The following is a 20,212-nucleotide window of genomic DNA, read 5'->3' on the forward strand; positions in this document are numbered from 1 at the left end:
GTACAGAGTAACAACTTTTTCTGCAAAGGTCTGGTAGGACTCTCTTCCTTACCTCAATGTTGATTTTGCCTTTCTGTGTATTGTTCATACACTTTACTGATATGAACACTACCAAGCCTATCTATCCATCCTGAAATACTTTCCTTATGAATCAGTTCAAGGAAAATGAAAACTTTGCCTTCAATTTAACCCAAAATGAGAACCAAACACTGCAAAAAATAATAGGTGCTAATAACAAGCACCTTGCCTTCTATTTTTAGAAGTGAAGAGTGTGCCTTTCTAACAACTAAATACTATTGCCATCTACAGTAAAATGTTATTTAGGCCTGTTGCTCAGGTGGTAAATGATTTAATTTTGCTATATCTTAAATTGCCTGTCAAAACTGTTTGTAAATACCAATTATATAAATTAATGTTTGACAGAGTAGGGTGTATGGGTCTTTTAAGATCTTGGATTGACTTACAGGGTAATTAATCTACTCAACCTTTTATTACAAGCATGTAACTGTCATATGGATATATTTTTTATAAATATGTACATGTTCTGCCATCATATCCCCTTAATATCACATCCCACAAAATACATTTTTTTAATGTTGTAGATTAAAATCTACAAAACTTTGGTAGAAACACCTGTCAAAATACTTACAAATGAATTTTTCATCTTTGTTGTTCATTGTTCATATGGATCTACAGCACAAGAAATAAAATAATCTGTCTACCTTGATGCCCCCTGTAGGCCTATATGTTATTAATAAATTATAAGTACGGTAACAGATATGAAAGTAGTGATTGCTGGTGCAGACAGGTACCAATGGCAGGAGAGTACTTGGAATGAGGAGATAAAGGCTACCTAAGTTACAAAGGTATAAGGTGGCAGGGAGGGATTCTGTCAGGTATAACTCTAGTAAGAATTTTGTCCTATGCAAACAACTTGGTCTATTGAAACTGTGCAATCTAATATCTTGCAACTTCAAAAAGGATGCAATGAATATGACATGAAAATTAGTCGTTTCAATTCTAAAGTGATGGCAGTAGGGAAGACACCTAAAATAGAACTGAATGTCAGGTTGAGAATACAAAATTGGAACAGGTAGATAATTTCAAATAGGTATTTAGGATGTGTATTCTTCCAGGATGGCAGTATAGTAAGCAACATTAAATATAGATGCAGTAAACCCAATGCAATGAGCTTGCAGTTGTGTTCAACAGTATTCTGTAAGAAGACAGTCAGCTCCTGGACAAAACTACTCATGTCTTTACACTGGTCTGGTTTCAGACCACCTGTGCTGTACATACCTAATGCAATGAGTTTGCAGTTGTGATCAACAGTATAGGTAGGCCTACCGTAAGAAGGAAGTCAGCTCTTGGACAGAACTATCAATACGCTGGTCTGGTTTCAGACCACCTGTGCTGTACAACTGCTTACTACATACACACAGAAGGGACCTACTACATGTATTTCAAAATACTCCTTTCCTTGTAAACCATACATGTTCTACCACATAAAATATACAAATTAAGATGTTGTAATAATGCTAATAATTTTAAAAAAATTGGAGTTAAGGTTCTTTCCCATCAGGTGCTAATACACATAACTCACTGAGGATTCAAATAAATATTGATAGATAAGTATAACAAAAACTGATTTAATTAAAAAAGTAGAACATTTCTCAAGAACATAAATTTTATTCGATTCTTTCTTGATCTAACACTGTATACAACAGTTCCTGAATTTTAACTTTGAAAACCCTTCGACCTAGTACACTCATTCTTTCCATGTCATCACAAAGACACAAAAAATAACACTGATTACATTTTCTTTTCAGTTTTCAGTATCTTTTCTAAATATTCACTTAACACATCACTGTCACTTTCACATTTCTGTTTCTTTTATTTTTAACTGCTGGCGGAGCTGTTTGTGGAAGCAGAAGCCACTGGACTGGAAGTTTAAGTCCCTTCAATAATTTCTGATCTGTAGGAGTTAGACCCCTCCAACACAAATTATTTCTGCTTCCTCCTCCTCTATTTCAGCTTGATGAAAAGGCTCTCACACATCAGGTGCCACTTCCATAGATGTGTTTGTTACAGAACTGAAAAAAATGAACAACATATTAATGCAATTCTTCTAAATTGGAGCTATATTTTAGTCTGGACACAAGCCTTCTGCTTAAGAAATTGTTAATTTCAATAATTATTTTAGTAAGATGATTGTTAGGTTGGATTATATTATATTACTTTCAGTTATATCTGATAAATTAATGAACAGATGGGTGGAACTTATGGCCTACAGACTGAATCTTCCCCTCACTCTTTCACAACTAGAACACTAGTCTGTAGCGTAGGCCTACTTTTAAAAATAAATATTACAGAATTGTACCTTTTTCCAGCAATGAAGAGTTCCAGAAAGTTGAGGGCATTGAAGTAGACCCATTTTATGTTTTCTGCACAGCAGAACCTGGGAGGAGAGGGAGGATGTTATCTCTCCAAGTTCGATATCCAGCCTTCAGAATTTGCCTTGTTTTGGCACAACTTTTTCCTGAAACAATGAATCAGAATATTGTGACAAAGAAAATATACATGTAGTAGGCCTACTATGGCATAGGCCTACACTTATTTGTCATTAAAGCGAACAATGGTAGGCCTATTCATTTCATTAGGTACGAGATGGAGGTTAGGAAAGCACTGCTTATGTTTTCCAAACATTTCTTCAATTAAGTTACAAGAATGATAATTACTAGTTCTCCTAGTGTAACTTTTTTTACCAATCTATTCCGTATAATATATTTTATCAATAAATAATCTAAGATAACACTATTCATAAGATGATCGTAAAAATATAATAATTACTTACCAGTTTTTGTCCCAGTTCTTGACGCTATAGAATGCCATACAAAATTCACGGTCTCGCTATTACTATATCCAGGGAGTCTAGGATTATACACCACTTTGTTTTCATACACTAAGCAAATTAATGTTTCGATTTCATCAACAGATGACTATGTTGCGTCCGCCATCATCGAACGACTGCGACTGAAAAACGGACACGTTTGTTTTCACAAACCAGTCGATCTTCATCGCTCGTAGTTGATCGCTGACGATCGATGCTGTGTGACTGGTGCCACTGCCCTCTGTAGGTTTGTTTTCTTAGTCGGTTGATCGCAGTCGTTCGATCGAGCCTGTGTGACAGCCCCCTAAAGGTGGCATTGACACATTGGATCAGAAATGCGTTACATTCGACATGAGCAGACGCACATGAAAATGGCCTATGTCAATTTTCTACACGATTCTGAATATTGTTAAAGTGAATGCTCATTTATTGCACACTTCATTCAAAGACTAAAGATATGTGATGGTTCGGCTTCTTGAAAACTCTAGCAAATCAACTGACAAAGCCATATCTTTCTGAAAAACTTCAGAATACTCAACTCCCAAGGGAACTACGGTTGACTGTGTCTTGAATTTTGCAAAAAACTATCCCAAAGACTGTAGGCCTAACAGAAGCCAGCGCAGGATCCTGAAAGTGAAAGATGTATGGCTTATGCCCAAGATCACAGGAGAAGAAGTCTAACCAGTTCTGCTGTACTTACGACCGTCCTGTGCCAGGACCATCCATCAGTGATTTGTCAAGAATGTAGAGATAGAAATTTGTAGAGCTAATTGAAGTGTTATGAAATACGACTGTATGAGAAATATGAACGAAATTCTTAATTTTTCTAGTTGCTATAAGCTTTGCCTTTTCTGTGAAATAGACTTAATTTATGCTTGTCTTTACATAAACCTTTTAATTTTTATTTTTTTTTTTGCTTGAATTTGGCTTAGTGATGTAATGGTTGTAAACAATCGTTTATAAATACCGCTATTGTTATGTGCAAATAGATTCCGCAGCATGGTAGATAGCAAATTGCTATGAAGAAGTGGCCCCTTTAAGCTTCGGGACAAGAAAGTCAAAACCCGGATTTGACTAACAGTGTTATGAGGCAAGGAGAAATACCTTAGGAATAATTTAACAATGCAAGAGAACGAAGGAACATAGAAGACCTGGAAGAGTACCAGCAACAGAGAACACACTACAAAGAGCTCTTGAAGAGGAAAAATATGCAGTACATGGACGAACAAAAAGAAGGATCATAGAAGAAGCAAAAATGCACCCATACAGGCTCTACGACCATAAACTAGCAGAATACAGTCAAATATTAACATGGAAACATGGAAAACACATCTCAGCAAAACAATTGCTTTGAGATACACTACATCAACACTCAGATATCCAGAACACAGAGAACCATCAGATGTCATAATGGAAGGTGAAATTGTACAGTCAATCAACGAAGGAAGAAGCAATAGAACACCAGGACCAGATGGAGTCAGAAATAAGCATCTAAAAAAGACAGTGAAGGAAATGTTACCAGTGTGGAGTGTCCTACTAAACAAATGTCTTGAAACTGGAAGGGTCGCATTAGACTGGAGGAAAGCAACAATCAAAATACTGTATAAGGAAAAAGGAGACGCAGATGACCCGAATGCATGTGGAGGTATCGCGATGGAACAAACAGGTTTGAAACTCCTAACAAGGATCTTAACAAAGAGAGTGATGAATAAATTGGATCCATTGTTACCAGAGGAGCAATTTAGGTTCAGACGGAAAAGATCTGCAATTTTGCCACTAGAGAATTTACTGAATCACATTCGTCTTACCCTAGAAATGCCAAGAGGCAAATTATTTTTGGCATTCATGGACTATTCCAAGGCATTTGATTGAGTAAACAGAAGGCTGCACATAGATAAGTTGGAGAAGTTAATCGGAACATCTAAAGTCACAACACTCATAACAAACCTGCTGACTCATGATTATATACAGGTGGACAGTGGGATTGGGATGTCAGACTGGATGCCACAGACTATAGAATACTTCAGGGTGATCCACTCAGCCCTATATTATTTAGTGTTTTCACCTCAGGTGTAGTGTCAGAGATAAAGGAAAAGACCGACACTGAAATGTCCCTGTATGCTGATGACATATCTATAATTTTGACCATAATGGCCACTGAATGGTCTCTGTTGACTTAATTCATTATTATTAGTTATTATTTAAAGATCCACCATGCAGTGCAGTTCTAAGCCTAGTATATTTATTAATACTTCAAATAAATAAATAAATAAATAAATAAATATCTATAGGCAGGCCTGCATGTTTCGAGAATCCATTAATATTCTCTTCTTCAGCTTACAGTTTAAAATCACATACACATACCTGCCAACTTTCCTGATTTAGGTATGAGACTCCTGATTTTCGACAGTGGTTTCCCGCCTCCCGATTTTAGCTTATTTTTTTGTGTGAACTTCAAACATTGTTTTTCAAATCCCGCCATTTCAGCATTGTATGCAAGTGGCGGGAAGTCCTTTGCTCATTGCCGCTTTCAAATTAAATATCAACGTTTATTAATACAAGAAATGCATGCAAATATGCGATGTTTATTGAAACCTGTATATCACGACACATATTTCGATCATCAATCTCTCGTTCTCGTGTGCTATGTTCGTGTTTGTTCACATCAGTCTAGTCGATTCTAGAGACTAGTCGCTCGGTTTGGAGTTTTTAAATAAATTAGTGGCAGAATTTCAAAGATAACGGCTAGTGACTTTTCTAGAGATTTTAAGAGCCATTCGGAGACAATTGTGGCGAATTTAAATTTATTACTTGAAAAAAAAAATAGTATTGCAATTCGCATAATTGCACGGGTGCATGATGCAATATATTCTATGCACTTGCTAAGTAATGGCATCTACAGTAAATGCATGACTGATTCACTCATGTGGAGCATGGGTTCATACTATTTCCGGAAGACTTTTCAGAGACCCATCATCTCACTTTCATACTTCCTGTGAGGGACTAGAGATGTGTAATTTTTAACCTTGTAGCTTCGTATAGCATTGGCACAGTAAAGGCTCAATAAACCATGCTATTATATGCCGCTCGTTTATGGATTTGGGGATCTGAAGAAACTTGACGAATTGTAGAAGCTGTTTAGGTAGGTTTTCTGAAAATATTGTATATTAAGAAGTCTGACTGTCTAATGATAGTCAAGTCTTTACTGAACCAATGCCCAAAAGTTATCTTAAAAAAGAATTAAACAATATTTATATGATTGCAAAACTTAATGGGTACAATAGTTATTTCATTGAAAGAATTATCAGTAAATACAAACATCGCCCTTTAACCACTTTGAAAAAAGAAAAACCCAATGTTACTTTATTTTCTACCTTCACGTTCAATAAAGAAATTTATGAAGTCACTAACGGTTTTAAAAAACATCATGTTAAAATAGCCTTTAAAACTATCAATAATAACGCAACAATCTTACACAACTCTACTTCTATTTATGACTAATAGTTTTTGTAAATCAGGAGTATATAGGATAAAATGCAACAACTGTAATTTTTCTTATGTTGGACAGACTGGAAGGAGCTTCAAGATAAGATACTTGGAACATGTCAATGCCCTAAAATACAATAAATTTTCAGCAGTAGGATAACAAATGCATGATTACAATCACAAGTTTACTGACATTAAACAGGATATGGAAATTCTCAAAATTATGCCTTACCGTAGCAGAAAACTGCTTTATACATTTGGACCAATATTTTAATCCAAATTACAATCTTAATGACATTTCCAAAAAACCGAATATTCTATTTGACCTGCTCATTCATATTTTCGGAAACACAAAATCAAATAGTCAAGGTCCGATTTTTCATTGTATTTACAGTACTTTACTTAGGCAATCGCGTCTGTATTCCCGAATCCCTCAGCCACGCTTTGACCCCCCCTCCCCCTTTCTTTTTGCTTCACTTCCTTCCGCCCTCCTCGCACTTCCTTCTCAAGGCTTCGTTTAATCCTCATCCACTCCACTCCTCATTCATGCTTCATTTCCAGCTTCGCTCAACTTGTTGCTACACGAGGTGATTCCCATATGACATATGTCATTTAAGTATATTCTTCCCCCTAACATAACTCTTTTTATGGTAGCTGTTGTTATCCAGGTCAACTGTACAGTTCGTATTGAACTGCAAAATCCAACCACCTTTAATTACTATTATGTATTTAGACCTCCATGCGCAGCAATCATCATCTTTCAAGATTCTTAAACTTGAAGAGCTTTTCTAACATCATGCATCGCATTCATGTATACTGAATATATGAATATCTTGAGAGGTCAGCATGACTTCGACTCAGTTGAACTTTGAATAGAAAGCAGCATATTTAAGGAGCCAGCCTTTATTGAACTTCTACGCATCATCTTTGACCAGCAATTTAAGGATCTCTGTCGTAAACAACTTTTTAATATAGTGCGGCGCACCAGATTTTTTATGAATCTCTATCAAAGAGCAACTTTTTAATGTAGTGCAGCGCATCTCTTAAACCTTACCTTAATTTCTTACATGGTATGTATATTTTCATTTTTTATGTCATTGACACTGCACTGTGTCTTAAATTTGCTTGAACTTTCAACAAAATTTTATTTTATGTAACCAATCTTAACTTCAATTCTATGAGTTGCGCGTACAGTTTTTAAGACCTTTGTGTCTATACATTGTTTAATTTCTTCGATGTATTTGTGTTGATTTGCTTTAAGGCTGATGATGACGTACAATTAGGTCGAAACTAGTCCCTGAACGTAAATGTAATGTAAAACATTGTACAGTTTGTATTGAAAAGGTGGACCTTAATAATAAAATATTTAAATACCATTGTAATCACAGTTCAGTACGGATCTATCATAATGAAATTTATATCTTTTAATTTTAACAATACCTTCCATCATTTGGCGCAATGTAAATACACTCTGACAGTCCTAAGTGCATCAATACAAAGAGCCTTGACAACCCTGTATTTCGAGCTCAAACAACCTTGAAGCTCGAAGAATGTATGAGAACAATAAACAACTTGGAAACAGAGGATATTGAATCACAATGGACTACACTAAAGAACATACTCACTGATACTCAAGAGAATGACATAGGACATTCGAACAGTTCAAAAAAACAGCCATGGATGACAGAAGATATTCTACAGCTTATGGACCAAAGACAGAAAGTGAAAAATGTAAGTAAAATCCAATACCAAGAACTAAACAGGACAGTGAGGAGGAAGTGTAGGGAAGCAAAAGAACTAGGGCTCGTAGAGAGATGGAGAAAAATAGAACTTCTACAAGAGAAACACGACTTGTTTAATCTCCACAAGAAGATCAGGGAACTTGTAGGGAAATATCACAGGCCATGTAAAGCTATACTGAGGGATGCCAATGACACCATTTTGGTAGGAGTCGAAGACAAGTTGAAGTGTTGGAAAGAATATGTTGAAAACCTATTTAGCGATGTAAGGCCAGACAAACCACCTTTTATTGGCGAAGACAGCGAAACAAGTCCAAATATAACCCACAAGGAAGTACTGTATGCAATCAAACTCCAGAAGAATGGAAAAGCTGTAGGTCCGGACAAGATTCATACAGAAACTCATTGCTGAAGGCCATGGCAGAGGACTAGAGCTGCTAACTACATTATTCAACGCAATATATAAATCTGGTAGAATTCCATCTGACTGGCTAAGATCTACTTTTGTCACCATACCTAAAAATGCTAGTGCATCACATTGTGATGATTATCGTATGATCATCCTAATGTCCCATGTGCTAAAGGTATTTCTGTGTATCATCCATACTCGAATCTACCTCAAATGTGAACGCCAAGTTGGACATACTCAGTTTGGCTTTAGGAATGGACTGGGTACTCGCGAGGCTCTTTTTTTCCTTGAATGTTTTGACCCAGAGATGCCTAGATATGAATGTAAATGTGCATGCTTGTTGCACCGACTACCGAAAAGCTTTCGATTGCGTATCTCATGCAAAACTTGTTGAGATTTTAAAATCTATTTGTGTAGATGGTGGTGATTCTCGTATCATTATCCATTTGTACTGGAATCAAACGGCAGAGGTCAAAATAGAAGGAACTACTATTGAGGACATAATTATACGAAGAGGCATCCACCAGGAATGTGCCTTCTCCCCACTCCTTTTCAACATCTACTCTGAAGCTGTGTTCAGAGAGGCTATGAAAGATGTTAATCTAGGTATCAAGATCAGTGGCTATGTCATTAATAACATCCGATTTGCTGATGACACGATTGTCTTCGCCAAGAACCCTAGTGATCTTAAAATCATTATAAACAACATAGTGAGGACCAGTGAAACCTATGGTTTATCCTTGAATATTAACAAGACCAAGCTGATTGTATTCTCGAAAACACCAAAACGGGACTCCCTTTACATCAACAACAACATCGTCCAACAAGTATCTTCCGTCAAATATCTTGGAACTCTTGTGAACCAGCATTGTGATTCAAAATGTGAAATCTTATCCAGGATTGGACAAGCAAAAAATATGTTCAATACACTGAGGACCTTATTCACCAGCCGAGAACTCAACCTCCAGCTCAGAGTTCGAATACTACATTGTTATGTATTTCCTGTCCTGTATGGTTTCGAAGGGTGGACACTCAGCCCTATATTGGAGAAGCGGATTGAATCTTTTGATATGTACTTATACAGAAGAATACTCCAAATATCTTGGGTAGAAAGGAAGACAAATGAAGAAGTCCTCAACATCTTGAACAGGAAGAAAGAGCTTCTCATAACCATCAAGGAGTGTAAGCACAGCTACCTCGGGCACATCATGAGAGGTGAACGATATGAACTCCAACTGATCATTCAAGGGAAGATTGATGGGAAAAGATCTGTGGGAGGACGGAGAAATTCCTGGCTGAAAGACTTGTGGCAGTGGTATGGACATACGTCGATATAAATCTTCTGTGCTGCCGTTTCGCGTGTAATCATAATCAGTTGGATCGCCAACCTTCGGAGGAAGACGGCGTCATAAGAAGAAGAAATATTGGTTCAAATGTGGACTTGCCTCTTCTGAATCCATACAGGTGTTCTGCCAATTTTGCCTCTACTCTGTCTCTTATTCATTAATCCAAGATTCTTTCAAGGATCTTAGCTGAATGAGGTATCAGTGTCACTCCTCTGTAATTTTCACATTGCTTCCTGTCTCCTGTCTTGGAAATTGGTATAATGACTCCTTTTGTCCACTCTTTTGGAACATTCTTTTCTCTCCATATCACTCTGAAGAGTCTGTACAACACTGTAGACCAACTGCTCCTGCTGCTATTATCATTTCTATGGTGACCCTGTCAATTCCAGCTGCCTTGCCTCGTTTCATCATTTTAGTAGTCCACTCAGTCTCTGCCATGGTTCTTCGATTTCTCCTTGAACCGAGGTATTTTGCATGTTGTAAAGCTGCTCAAAATATTTTCCCCACCTCTGCAATATATCCTGCTTCTGAGTCATCACTTCCGCGTGCTCATTTTTAATGAAGTTTACCTGGGTTTTTCTTCTTTTTAACCCACTGGAATAAGATCTTTTTGCTTCCATTTGTATCTTCTTGCAGAGATTCAGTGAATTTTTGCCAGCATTTCTTTTTCTCTTCTTGAATCACCTTGGAGCACTCCTTTTTGCAGTGCCTGTATTCTGTTTTGCATTCTGTTGTTCTGTTTCTCAGCCATTTTTCCAAGCTTGTTTCTTCCTTTCAACTATATCTTTTACGCTGTCATTCCACCAGGGCGTTTCTTGATCTTTCTTCCTTCCTGTGATACTCTTCCACTGGTCTTTTCTGCAGATTCCACCATGACGGTTTTAAAGTATGCCCATTCTTCTTCGACCCTTCTGATGTCTTCCTTAGATATACTTGTGTTGATGTGTGTCTGGAACTCTTCATTTGTTTCCATCTGCAATTTGCACACCCTTAGCTTTCTCTGCCTAATCTCAGTCATCTTTTGTATCTTTCCCATCTTTAACTTAGCTATCACAACTCTGTGATCTCCTTCGAAAGATTCACTCGGGAGGGCTGTTATATTAGAACATTTTCCTCTTACCTTTCTCGACTAAAATGTAATCTATCAGAGTTTTGATTTTGATATCCCAACTATATCTTGTTATCTTCTGACTGTCTTTCTTTCAAAACCATGTGTTACCAATGATCGGCTCATTTCTTCTACAAAAGGTCTACCAAAATATCTCCAGCCTTGTTTGTCTTCCCATATCCAAATGGACCTATAATTTCTTCATCTCCTTTTCTTTCCTGACCTACTTGGGCATTCATCTTTCCTATGATCACAACTTGTTTGTCCTATATATGGCCTTCCAGATATTCAAAGTATTTCTCTAGATCCATATCTGTATTTGCTGTTTGTGGAGCATACCCTTGAATTATATCTGTAACACCAGTTTCAAGTCTCAGTCTGACCTTAATCAACCTGTCATTTATGTTTTCCACCAATTCTAGGTATTCCTTTAGGTCTTTTCTAATTATGGGACCTACACCATTTTTGGCTTCTCTTCCTCCACTATAGTATAAGGTGTATCCTTTCTTTAGTTTCCTCTCACCTTTTACTTTCCATTTGGTCTCACTGATTCCCAGCAATGCTATATCTTTGTCAACCATAAAATTTACAATTTCTTTCCACTTTCCCCGTTTGTGTCACTACATTGATGGTCGCTATCTTGATGTATTTGGTTGCTGGTCACCCATTTATCATGTTTCTCCCAGCATCACAAGAACTGCATGTCACTTGTGGGGAATGCCCTAGCATTTTCTGAGGCTTCAGTACACTTGTCATCATATAGGCTGTTATTACGATGGGTTCGCCACTCCCAAAGGAATTTTAGAGCTACTGCCAGCCGAAACTTGTAGGCCGCTCCTAACATGGAGAACAGACACCTTTTGTAGCTGCTCCTCTGGAGTTCAGACGCTACATTTGATACAGGGTTTCAGTGGCATTTCCTCCACTGAGGGCCCGTTTCCCCTCCTATAAGGACTCCTCCGCCCTTAGCCGTTTGTCCTTATAGTAGGTCAGGCTATTTACTGCTATTTACTATTTACTTGGTGTTAAAAAAAAAAAAAAAAAAAGCAACTATGAAACATATTTAAGGTTCAAACATGAATATAATTCATGTTATGTCCAGCCTTGTCCTGTAACAGTATCGTGTGAGAGTTCGATTATGGTATTAATATTAAGCTGATTTGCAATTACCAAATGTTGTGGTGTGGATCTATGTTACCTTCATACACAAAACGCCCTTCATGGGTCTCATGTTTTTCTTCTTGATAAAGTTGAAGCAGTATGTGTCTGCTTATACCATAAACAGTTGTCGTGGCGCATCCAACGTAAATAAATATATTCATGTTAAAGGATTAACCTGCCAGGTTAAATTGAACTTTCATTGTATGTAAGAAAAGGGGAAAAAACAAAAACAAAACTAACTAACTGATGCAACTTAACGAAGTAAGAAGCCAATGCTTAAAATTAAAAGTGACTTACATTGGATGCAAAGGTGATGTGTTAGCACTTGAAGCTCAGTTGGCAGACTGTGGGACTGTTGAGCTAGTGAGTTGAACATCTGGAGGGATGGAGTGGGAGGAGTCTGCAGCACAGGAAGGGAGTTGACTTTTTACTGCCCACTTGCAGTTTTCTTCATTGACCCCCTCTTGTTCCCCTTTTCCTTTCTTTCTCTTTCTAGAATATTGGATAGCTACTATGAATAACTGCTTACCCTCTGCCATGTGTTCGTTTAGACTATTTTCCTTGTCAAGTTTCTATAACTATGTTCTAATTTCTTGAGAATACTCCATTTTTTACCTCTATTTAAAGTGTGTAGCAGGACCATGTCTCGTTCGATATTCGTGAACTGGTGGTTGTTATCATACTTGTGTTCACACATGACAGAGTATCTAGCATATTTTCGTGCATAAACCCAACTCCATCCTTAAGCATACCAGTACGCTGACGAGGTAAAGGGCTCTATAGCCATAAGCGTATTAATACGCAGCACTCATTTGTCCACCAAAAACGAGATATGCTGCTTCCTGTCGGTAAACCTGTTCAAACCGGGCGAGTTTTATGTGCCAGTAAATCTACCGACATGAGGCTGACGTATTTGAGCACCTTCAAAAACTACAGGATTGAGCCAGGAACGAACCTGTCAAGTTGGAGTCAGAAGGCCAGTTCCTCAACCGTTTGAGCTACTCAGCCCGGCGAGAGGGAAAAAAGAAAAAACATGGTGGTAGAGGAATGCTGAATGTGAGATGGTTAGATTGAGTCACAAATGAAGGTATACTGAATTGAGAGAGGAGATCGATTTAGCTAAATTTGACGAGAAGAAGAGACAGAATGTTAGGGCACATCTTAAAACACCCAGGTCTTGTTCATTTAGTTTTTGAGGAAGGTGTAGGTTGTAAAATCGGTTGGTGTAGACCACTGTATAAATATGACAGGCAGATTAGATCAGATGCAGGATGTAATAGTTGTGTAGAAATGAAAAGGTTAGCACAGGATAGGCTGGCATGGAGAGCTGCATCAAACCAGTCTATGGACTGATGACCCAACAACAAGAAGTTGTGAATTTCAGTAAATCTGAACAAAAGTCCAAGAGACCTTATGGCACGGGATTTAACTTGTTCTATATGAAAACAGAAATTTAATTTGCTATCGTGAATTATTCCAAGATCTTTGATCTGAGTAACAGCCTTCAGTGAAATGCCGTTTAATTCATACCTGCTCACATTCATTTAGGCAGATTGGCATTTTAACACATTGTTCAGCATTAATTTTCAGCTTCCATTTAGTTACCCAGTCGTAGCACAAGTCCAAAGCATTTTGAATGCTATCACAATAATGGGAGTTCACTATGTTCCTGAAATATTTTAAATCATCAGTGTATAGTAATATGGAACATGGGGTCCTCTTCATCATCTGTGAGGTCATCTGTAAAGAGAGAACACAGTATAGATGATAGAATTCCTCCTAGTGGGACGCCAAACATTCAGCCATGAGAAGATAGAGCCAAGAAGTATGACTTGCTGTTGACGATTGAGGAAGTTTTTTTAATGAGAGTTAATATTGTACCTGTGGATCAGTATGTATATGAGCAAATTGTTGTTTATGGAGTCAAATGCTCTTACTAGGTCAATCTAAATTACATCCAGTTGTCTTGTTAGGGATGGCAGAGGTAGCATATTGATTGAAGACAGATAGATTTGTTAGACATGATGTTACCCTCCATAAAACAGTGTTGTTGGTCTGACAAAGGGGCTGTGAAATACATCAGTCTGGAGTGTAAAATTCTTTCAATGACTGCTTGCTTACTTATCGTATGCCTTTCAGTGCCGAGAGTGTCCTAGGACATGTTCGGCTCGCCTGGCGTGGGGTAAGTTCGTCGAGCACAAGCTTCAAACACCACTCACTCACATTAATAGATGATGTACAAAAGGATACAGTCTGAAGCAAAATGATCACTGCAAACAACACTAATACTGAGAAGAGACGAAAAAGTAACAGAGCAACATTAGCGTGTGGCTGTTTATCGGCCGCCATCTTGAAAGTTCATGTTTCATGTTGGTATAAACACATTAATGTAGAGTACATTGTGATGTTGTTAATGTTCTTGTTGTATGTTTTCCAGGGCCATATCAGATGTTGTCAGACATCTGGATGAGCGAAGAGGGCGAGCCAAAACATGCCGAGATCTCTTTGCTCCAAGCTTAGAAGCTCAGCGGTTGAAGTTGAGAGACAGCTGTGAAAAGCTTATGTTCTTAGACCCTGTCGGCTATGGCCAGAAAGGAGAGGAGTTGCTGTGGAGAAAAGGCTACTATGAGGTTGTAACAACAGCTAAGCGTCTGAGAAAGGTGATATGCTGTTTAGCTTATGGACTCATAATACTTGTTTCGTATGGAATTTTAATATTTATCAATTTACCTTTCCTCAAAGTTTGTTAAACCATTTCATATTGACATATTGATATTATTATGAAAAATGTTTACACTATTAATATTTTTTTTTACAAGACCTCTGAAATACACTTTCACATTGTGCATCAGATCGGTTTCTAGATAACTTTACATTGCCCTTTTTTTTTATATACCTTTGTTTTCTTTTCTCTGTATAAGGAATCCCTTCCTGGAGTTTTGCTGTTGGTTTGTGATACGCCTTGTATATATTATTATTCTTATTCCATGTTGCCTTACAATAAGAAATCTATTGTTACTGTGTATATTTGACTTAATGTTGCTGATTTTTGTCTATCAGAATAATGCTTGGAATCCTGTTGAGGTGGCATACATGCAGAACCACCTATCTGCTGGAGTGGGACATTATCATCACCTGGTGTTTCGACTTCAGATAGAATTTAAGTTAGACCTTAGAGGAGTTATTGATTTTCCATTGTTAGTAAATGATGATGGTTTATTGAAAGGTAAGATTTTGTTCAAGTTGTGAAGTTACTGTGATCATTAATATAATATTTATCAGGCAATCAGTCACCACTGACCCGTATTTAGGGCTGTCACCCAGGTGGCAAACTCCATTTCAGTTGTTTACTTGGTATTATCTTAAATGATTTCAAAGATACTGTATAGGCTTTTGGGCTTATGCCGTGTCAAGAAAATAAGGTGAAATTCTTTAAGTTTCGCAGAGAACAGTTATTACTGTATCCAGCCATCTTGTCACACATGATTATGTTGCCCCCAAACTTAAGATGATGGCAAGATTTCATAGATGTTGAAAATCTACCAATAATCTTCCTTAGTAAATTTTCTTGACAGAACAGTTCTCTGCGAAACGTAAAGAATTTCACCTAATTTTCTTGACACGACATAAGCCCAAAAGCCTATACAGTATAATGTCTATAAGTACGGGCTGTCAAAGCATCAATGGCGAGATCTCAAAGGTGTTGGAAATCTATCAATAATCTTCCTTGGTAAATTATTCCAATCTCAAATTCCTCTTCTTATTTTTATTCCCTTCAAATTCCAACTTTATCTTCATATCATGAACCTCCTTACTTTTAAAAACTCAATTCAACTTATACATCCACTAATGTCATTCCACACCACTACAACTGAAGACATGCCGCTTAGTCGAGTAGCTTGTCTTCTTACTCGCAGGTCTTCCCAACCCAAAGTTTGCAACATTTTTGTAACACTACCTTTTTAAATTGAAAATCACCCAGAACAAATCGTGTTGCTTTCTTTTGAATCTTTTCCAATTCTTGAATCAAATAATCCTGATAAGGGACCCATATACTGTAACCATGCCCTAATTGAAATCTTACCAGCAACTTATACTCCTTCTCCTTTACATCCTTACCACGACCCCTAAATACCCTAATAACCATATGAAGCGGTCTGTAACCTTTATTTACAATCTTGTTAATGTGATCACCCCAGCCATGCTTGTGCCATTTTCTCCTGCTACTCCTACAAAGTGATGGGATAAGAATGGTGGGAGTAGATTTAAAGTGAAATCGTGAGCTTCTAGTCTGGACCTGCACGTTGGCGGCAGATGTGTAATGGTCATCTTCCTGAGACTTGGTGCCTATTCAGGGATCCGGTCCTGCATCTGTGTCTGGGCAGGCCTATTTAGGATCATCACTGTCTAGCCCAAATGGAGAAGGCCCTAGAAAATGTGGGCTTAACATCGGTAGCCACACTCAGATCCCAGCTGGGAAACTGCACCCAGTGGGACATCCCAATTTTGCGGTCGTAAACAAACTTTGCTTATAGGGTCGTGGAATATCAGAACTTTACTAGACAGTAATACCAGACCTGAAAGGCAAATGGCTCTTGTCACACATGCCGCATTAAGTGAAACTAGATTGCTGAATGAGGGAAAACTTACTGAATCTAGTTCAGACTATACCATCTTCTGGAAAGGGAAAAATGAAGGTGAACATTGAATTCGTGGTGTTGGATTTTCAGTGAAAACTAAGTGGCTACACATGCTTAGTTTAAGTTCTACTGCAGTTAATGAAAGACTCATGACCCTCCGCATACCACTCTCTGGTGATAAATTCATCACTCTCATCTCTGCTTACGCTACTTTGGACAGCTCTGAAAATTCTAAGAATCAATTCTACCATCAATATAATACAATACTTTCTAAAGTGCCCACCATGGAAAAATTATTATTGGTGACTTCAACGCTAGAGTGGATACAGATAATCGGCTATCGGGTAATGTCATGGGCAGTCAAGGTGTAGGAAACTGTAATGCAAATGGATTACTTCTTCTTGGCCTCTGTGCTGAGCATGAACTGTTCATCACCAACACACAATTCCATTACTATCCAAGTATAAGACTACATGGATGCACCCACGTTCAAAACACTGGCATCTCATTGATTACGTCATAATTCGACACCACAACAAGAAAGACGTCCTCATCACAAAGACAGCTAGAAACATTGGTGACTGTTGTATGGATCATAGACTTCTTATCATCCGACTCAGAATTTTAGTGTGCCAGAAACCACATACTTGTTTCACAAACCCTTCAAGGAAGAAATTTAATACCTCCAAACTTCAAAATGAAACTGTTGCTAAAGAATTCCAAAATGCCATAACAGAGCAACTGACTTCCAATCCAATCAATACCAAGAATGTAGAGCTGAAATGGCCCTCTTCAAACTATCCTCAAAGATTTGGCAGAAAAAACAATTGGCTATGAGAAAGAAAAAAAAAGAGGGAAATGACTGGTTTCATGATAATAATAATAACATTCTGAAAGTAATTAGTAAAAGAATATAAGCATACTTATCACTTAGACAAGACCCTTCCTCTGTAGTGAAGAAAGCACCTTTTAAGAGCTTAAGATGAAATGTCACCGGGCAAGTTGGCCATGCGGTTAGGGGCGTGCGGCTGTGAGCTTACAACTTTTATTATAATTTGGATCCACCTTATTCAATACATAAAAACTGTTGTTTAGATGAAATTACAACATATATTTCAATCAGAACTAGTTTCGATGCCCTTTTTGCGTCATCATCAGCTGATATAGCTTCTTGGAAAAATTGGCAATCACGTAAGTTTATCTACGTCAAATTGAACACAATTTAAAACCATATTAACAACCTAAAACTGTGTTACCATTATACTGTCTCAAAGTCCGTATTTTCTACAAGTCCGAGACTTGCGAGTCTTAACCCTTTGGCACTCAGCCTATATGCAAGGGTTTGCTCGAAGACACTCAGACTAATTTCTGTCATTTTCCAAACCAAATTACAAAAAATCAACATGTAAATAGTTTAACACACATTATAATAAAATAAATCACACTAATACAGGAAACTATGATCTTTTCAGAAATGAATATACCTAGGACGTAATTGTTATTGGTAAAGCCGAAAAAATTATTAAATTTTGAAAATAAATTTAAAAAAATAATTTTTGGTTTTCAATGACTGAAAAATCAGACATTATTTCGTCTTCCTTCTTTACTCTTAGACGTGAAAGAAAGAACATTTAATTCTGAATAATTTGATATCAATATGATGTGTGTGCTGCAATTTATTCATGAAGCATGGCACAAAGTTATTCACTGTACATGTAATGGTCATCGATGTCAGGTCCTTGTAGTCCAATGCACGATGAGCAGCTGTGACTGTGTCATTTCCCATATAATGCGAATCACTTTCGGCAAAAGAAGGACATTATTACTGTCTAAATCATGTGAAAATTCAAGGATATCGGCCTCATTCGGCCTTGAATATGACCTAGCCATTACGATAAAAAGATGATGCAAGCACGTGCAACAAATGAGTTATGAAAAGGAGTAAAATTAAATTTGCAAAGTACAACGAACACACGATATACCAAAGAAACGAAATATACTCTAAATTAAACTCATATCAAGATCAAAATTGTTGTATTCATAAGCCAACCAAAACAGATCCATGCAATAACAACTTCAAATAACCACAACATAAACATTCACGGTCAACAGATTTCATTTGTCGAAAATAAAAATATTTTGTAGGGCTGGTGGATATATCTGTAGAGTAAAACACAAATTCAACGCTTTAAGGTACTGTCACGATCAACTGTTACGATTTAACAGCCACGTAAATGACCAAAATCCCTAAATAGGACAGAGCCGATGTATCGGCGCCATGAGCTTTCTCGCCATAATCTCTCACGCCGATAGATCAGCGCGCTGATTGCGAAAGGTTTAAGCCTTAAATTGGTGAAAACATATGTAAACTGGTTTGCTCACTAATAAAATAACGTGGATTTAAAAGAACAACAACTTAAAAATAAAATAGTCTTGAAGAAACATTAGCTTAATTTAACACACTTCTTAACACACTTTGGACTTGCAGAAAATACGGACTTTGAGACAGTATAATGGTAACACAGTTTTAGGTTGTTAATATGGTTTTAAATTGTGTTCAATTTCACGTAGATAAACTTATGTGATTGCCAATTTTTCCAAGAACCTATATCAGCTGACCGAGCTCGATAGCTGCAGTCGCTTAAGTGCGGCCGGTATCCAGTAGTCGGGTGATAGTGGGTTCGAGCCCCACTGTCGGCAGCCCTGAAGATGGTTTTCCGTGGTTTCCCATTTTCACACCAGGCAAATGCCGGGACTGTACCTTAATTAAGGCCACGGCCTCTTCCTTCCCCTTCCTAGGCCTTTCCTATCCCATCGTCGCCGTAAGACATATCTGTGTCGGAGCGACGTAAAGCAAATAGCAAAAAAAAAAAAAAAAATCAGCTTATGATGACGCAGAAAGGGCGTCGAAACTAGTTCTGATTGAAATATATGTTGTAATTTCATCTAAACAACAGATTTTTATGTATTGAATAAGGTGGATCCAAATTATAATGAAAGTTGTAATCTCGGTTCAATACGGACAATGAAATTTATTAATTTAACGGCTGTGAGCTTGCGTCCAGGAGATTAATGGGTTCGAACCCCATTGTCGGCAGCCCTGAAGATGTTTCTCCGTGGTTTCCCATTTTCACACCAGGCAAATGCTGGGGTTGTACCTTAATTACAGCCACAGCCACTTCCTTCCCACTCCTAGGCCTTTCCTATCCCGTGGTCGCCAGAAGACCTATCTGTGTCATTGAAACATAAAGCCGATTAAAAAAGAAAAGAAAAATGAAATGTCAGGCTGATATAAGACAGATGAAAAACGATTGGTGGCAGCAGAAAGCCAAGGTATTCCAGAATTTGTCTGATACAAGGGACCTTTGGAATTTCTATGAAAAACTAAAGGAACATTTTGGGCTCTCTTTCTCTTCATCAGGTGCGCTGAAAG

General features: G+C 37.6%; 1 protein-coding gene and 1 long non-coding RNA gene across 2 annotated transcripts in view; one reads left to right on the plus strand and one right to left on the minus strand.

Annotated features, from left to right (window-relative positions):
- The window catches only part of Smg5 (Smg5 nonsense mediated mRNA decay factor), a 358,955-nt gene that overhangs the window by 7,105 nt on the left and 331,638 nt on the right, over window positions 1-20,212 (plus strand). The window contains exons 2-3 of the mRNA XM_067137979.2: window positions 14,577-14,799; window positions 15,200-15,365. Coding sequence (XP_066994080.2) covers window positions 14,577-14,799; window positions 15,200-15,365 — 389 coding nt within the window. The remainder of the gene's footprint in view (window positions 1-14,576; window positions 14,800-15,199; window positions 15,366-20,212) is intronic.
- On the minus strand, window positions 1,961-3,196 carry LOC137502042 (uncharacterized). Its single transcript, XR_011018692.1, has 3 exons — window positions 2,855-3,196; window positions 2,381-2,539; window positions 1,961-2,093 (listed from the first exon to the last, which is right to left on the minus strand). It is a non-coding gene; the product is annotated as an uncharacterized lncRNA (long non-coding RNA).

This window comes from Anabrus simplex, chromosome 1 (genome assembly GCF_040414725.1).
Source record: "Anabrus simplex isolate iqAnaSimp1 chromosome 1, ASM4041472v1, whole genome shotgun sequence".
Classification (NCBI taxonomy): domain Eukaryota; kingdom Metazoa; phylum Arthropoda; class Insecta; order Orthoptera; family Tettigoniidae; genus Anabrus; species Anabrus simplex.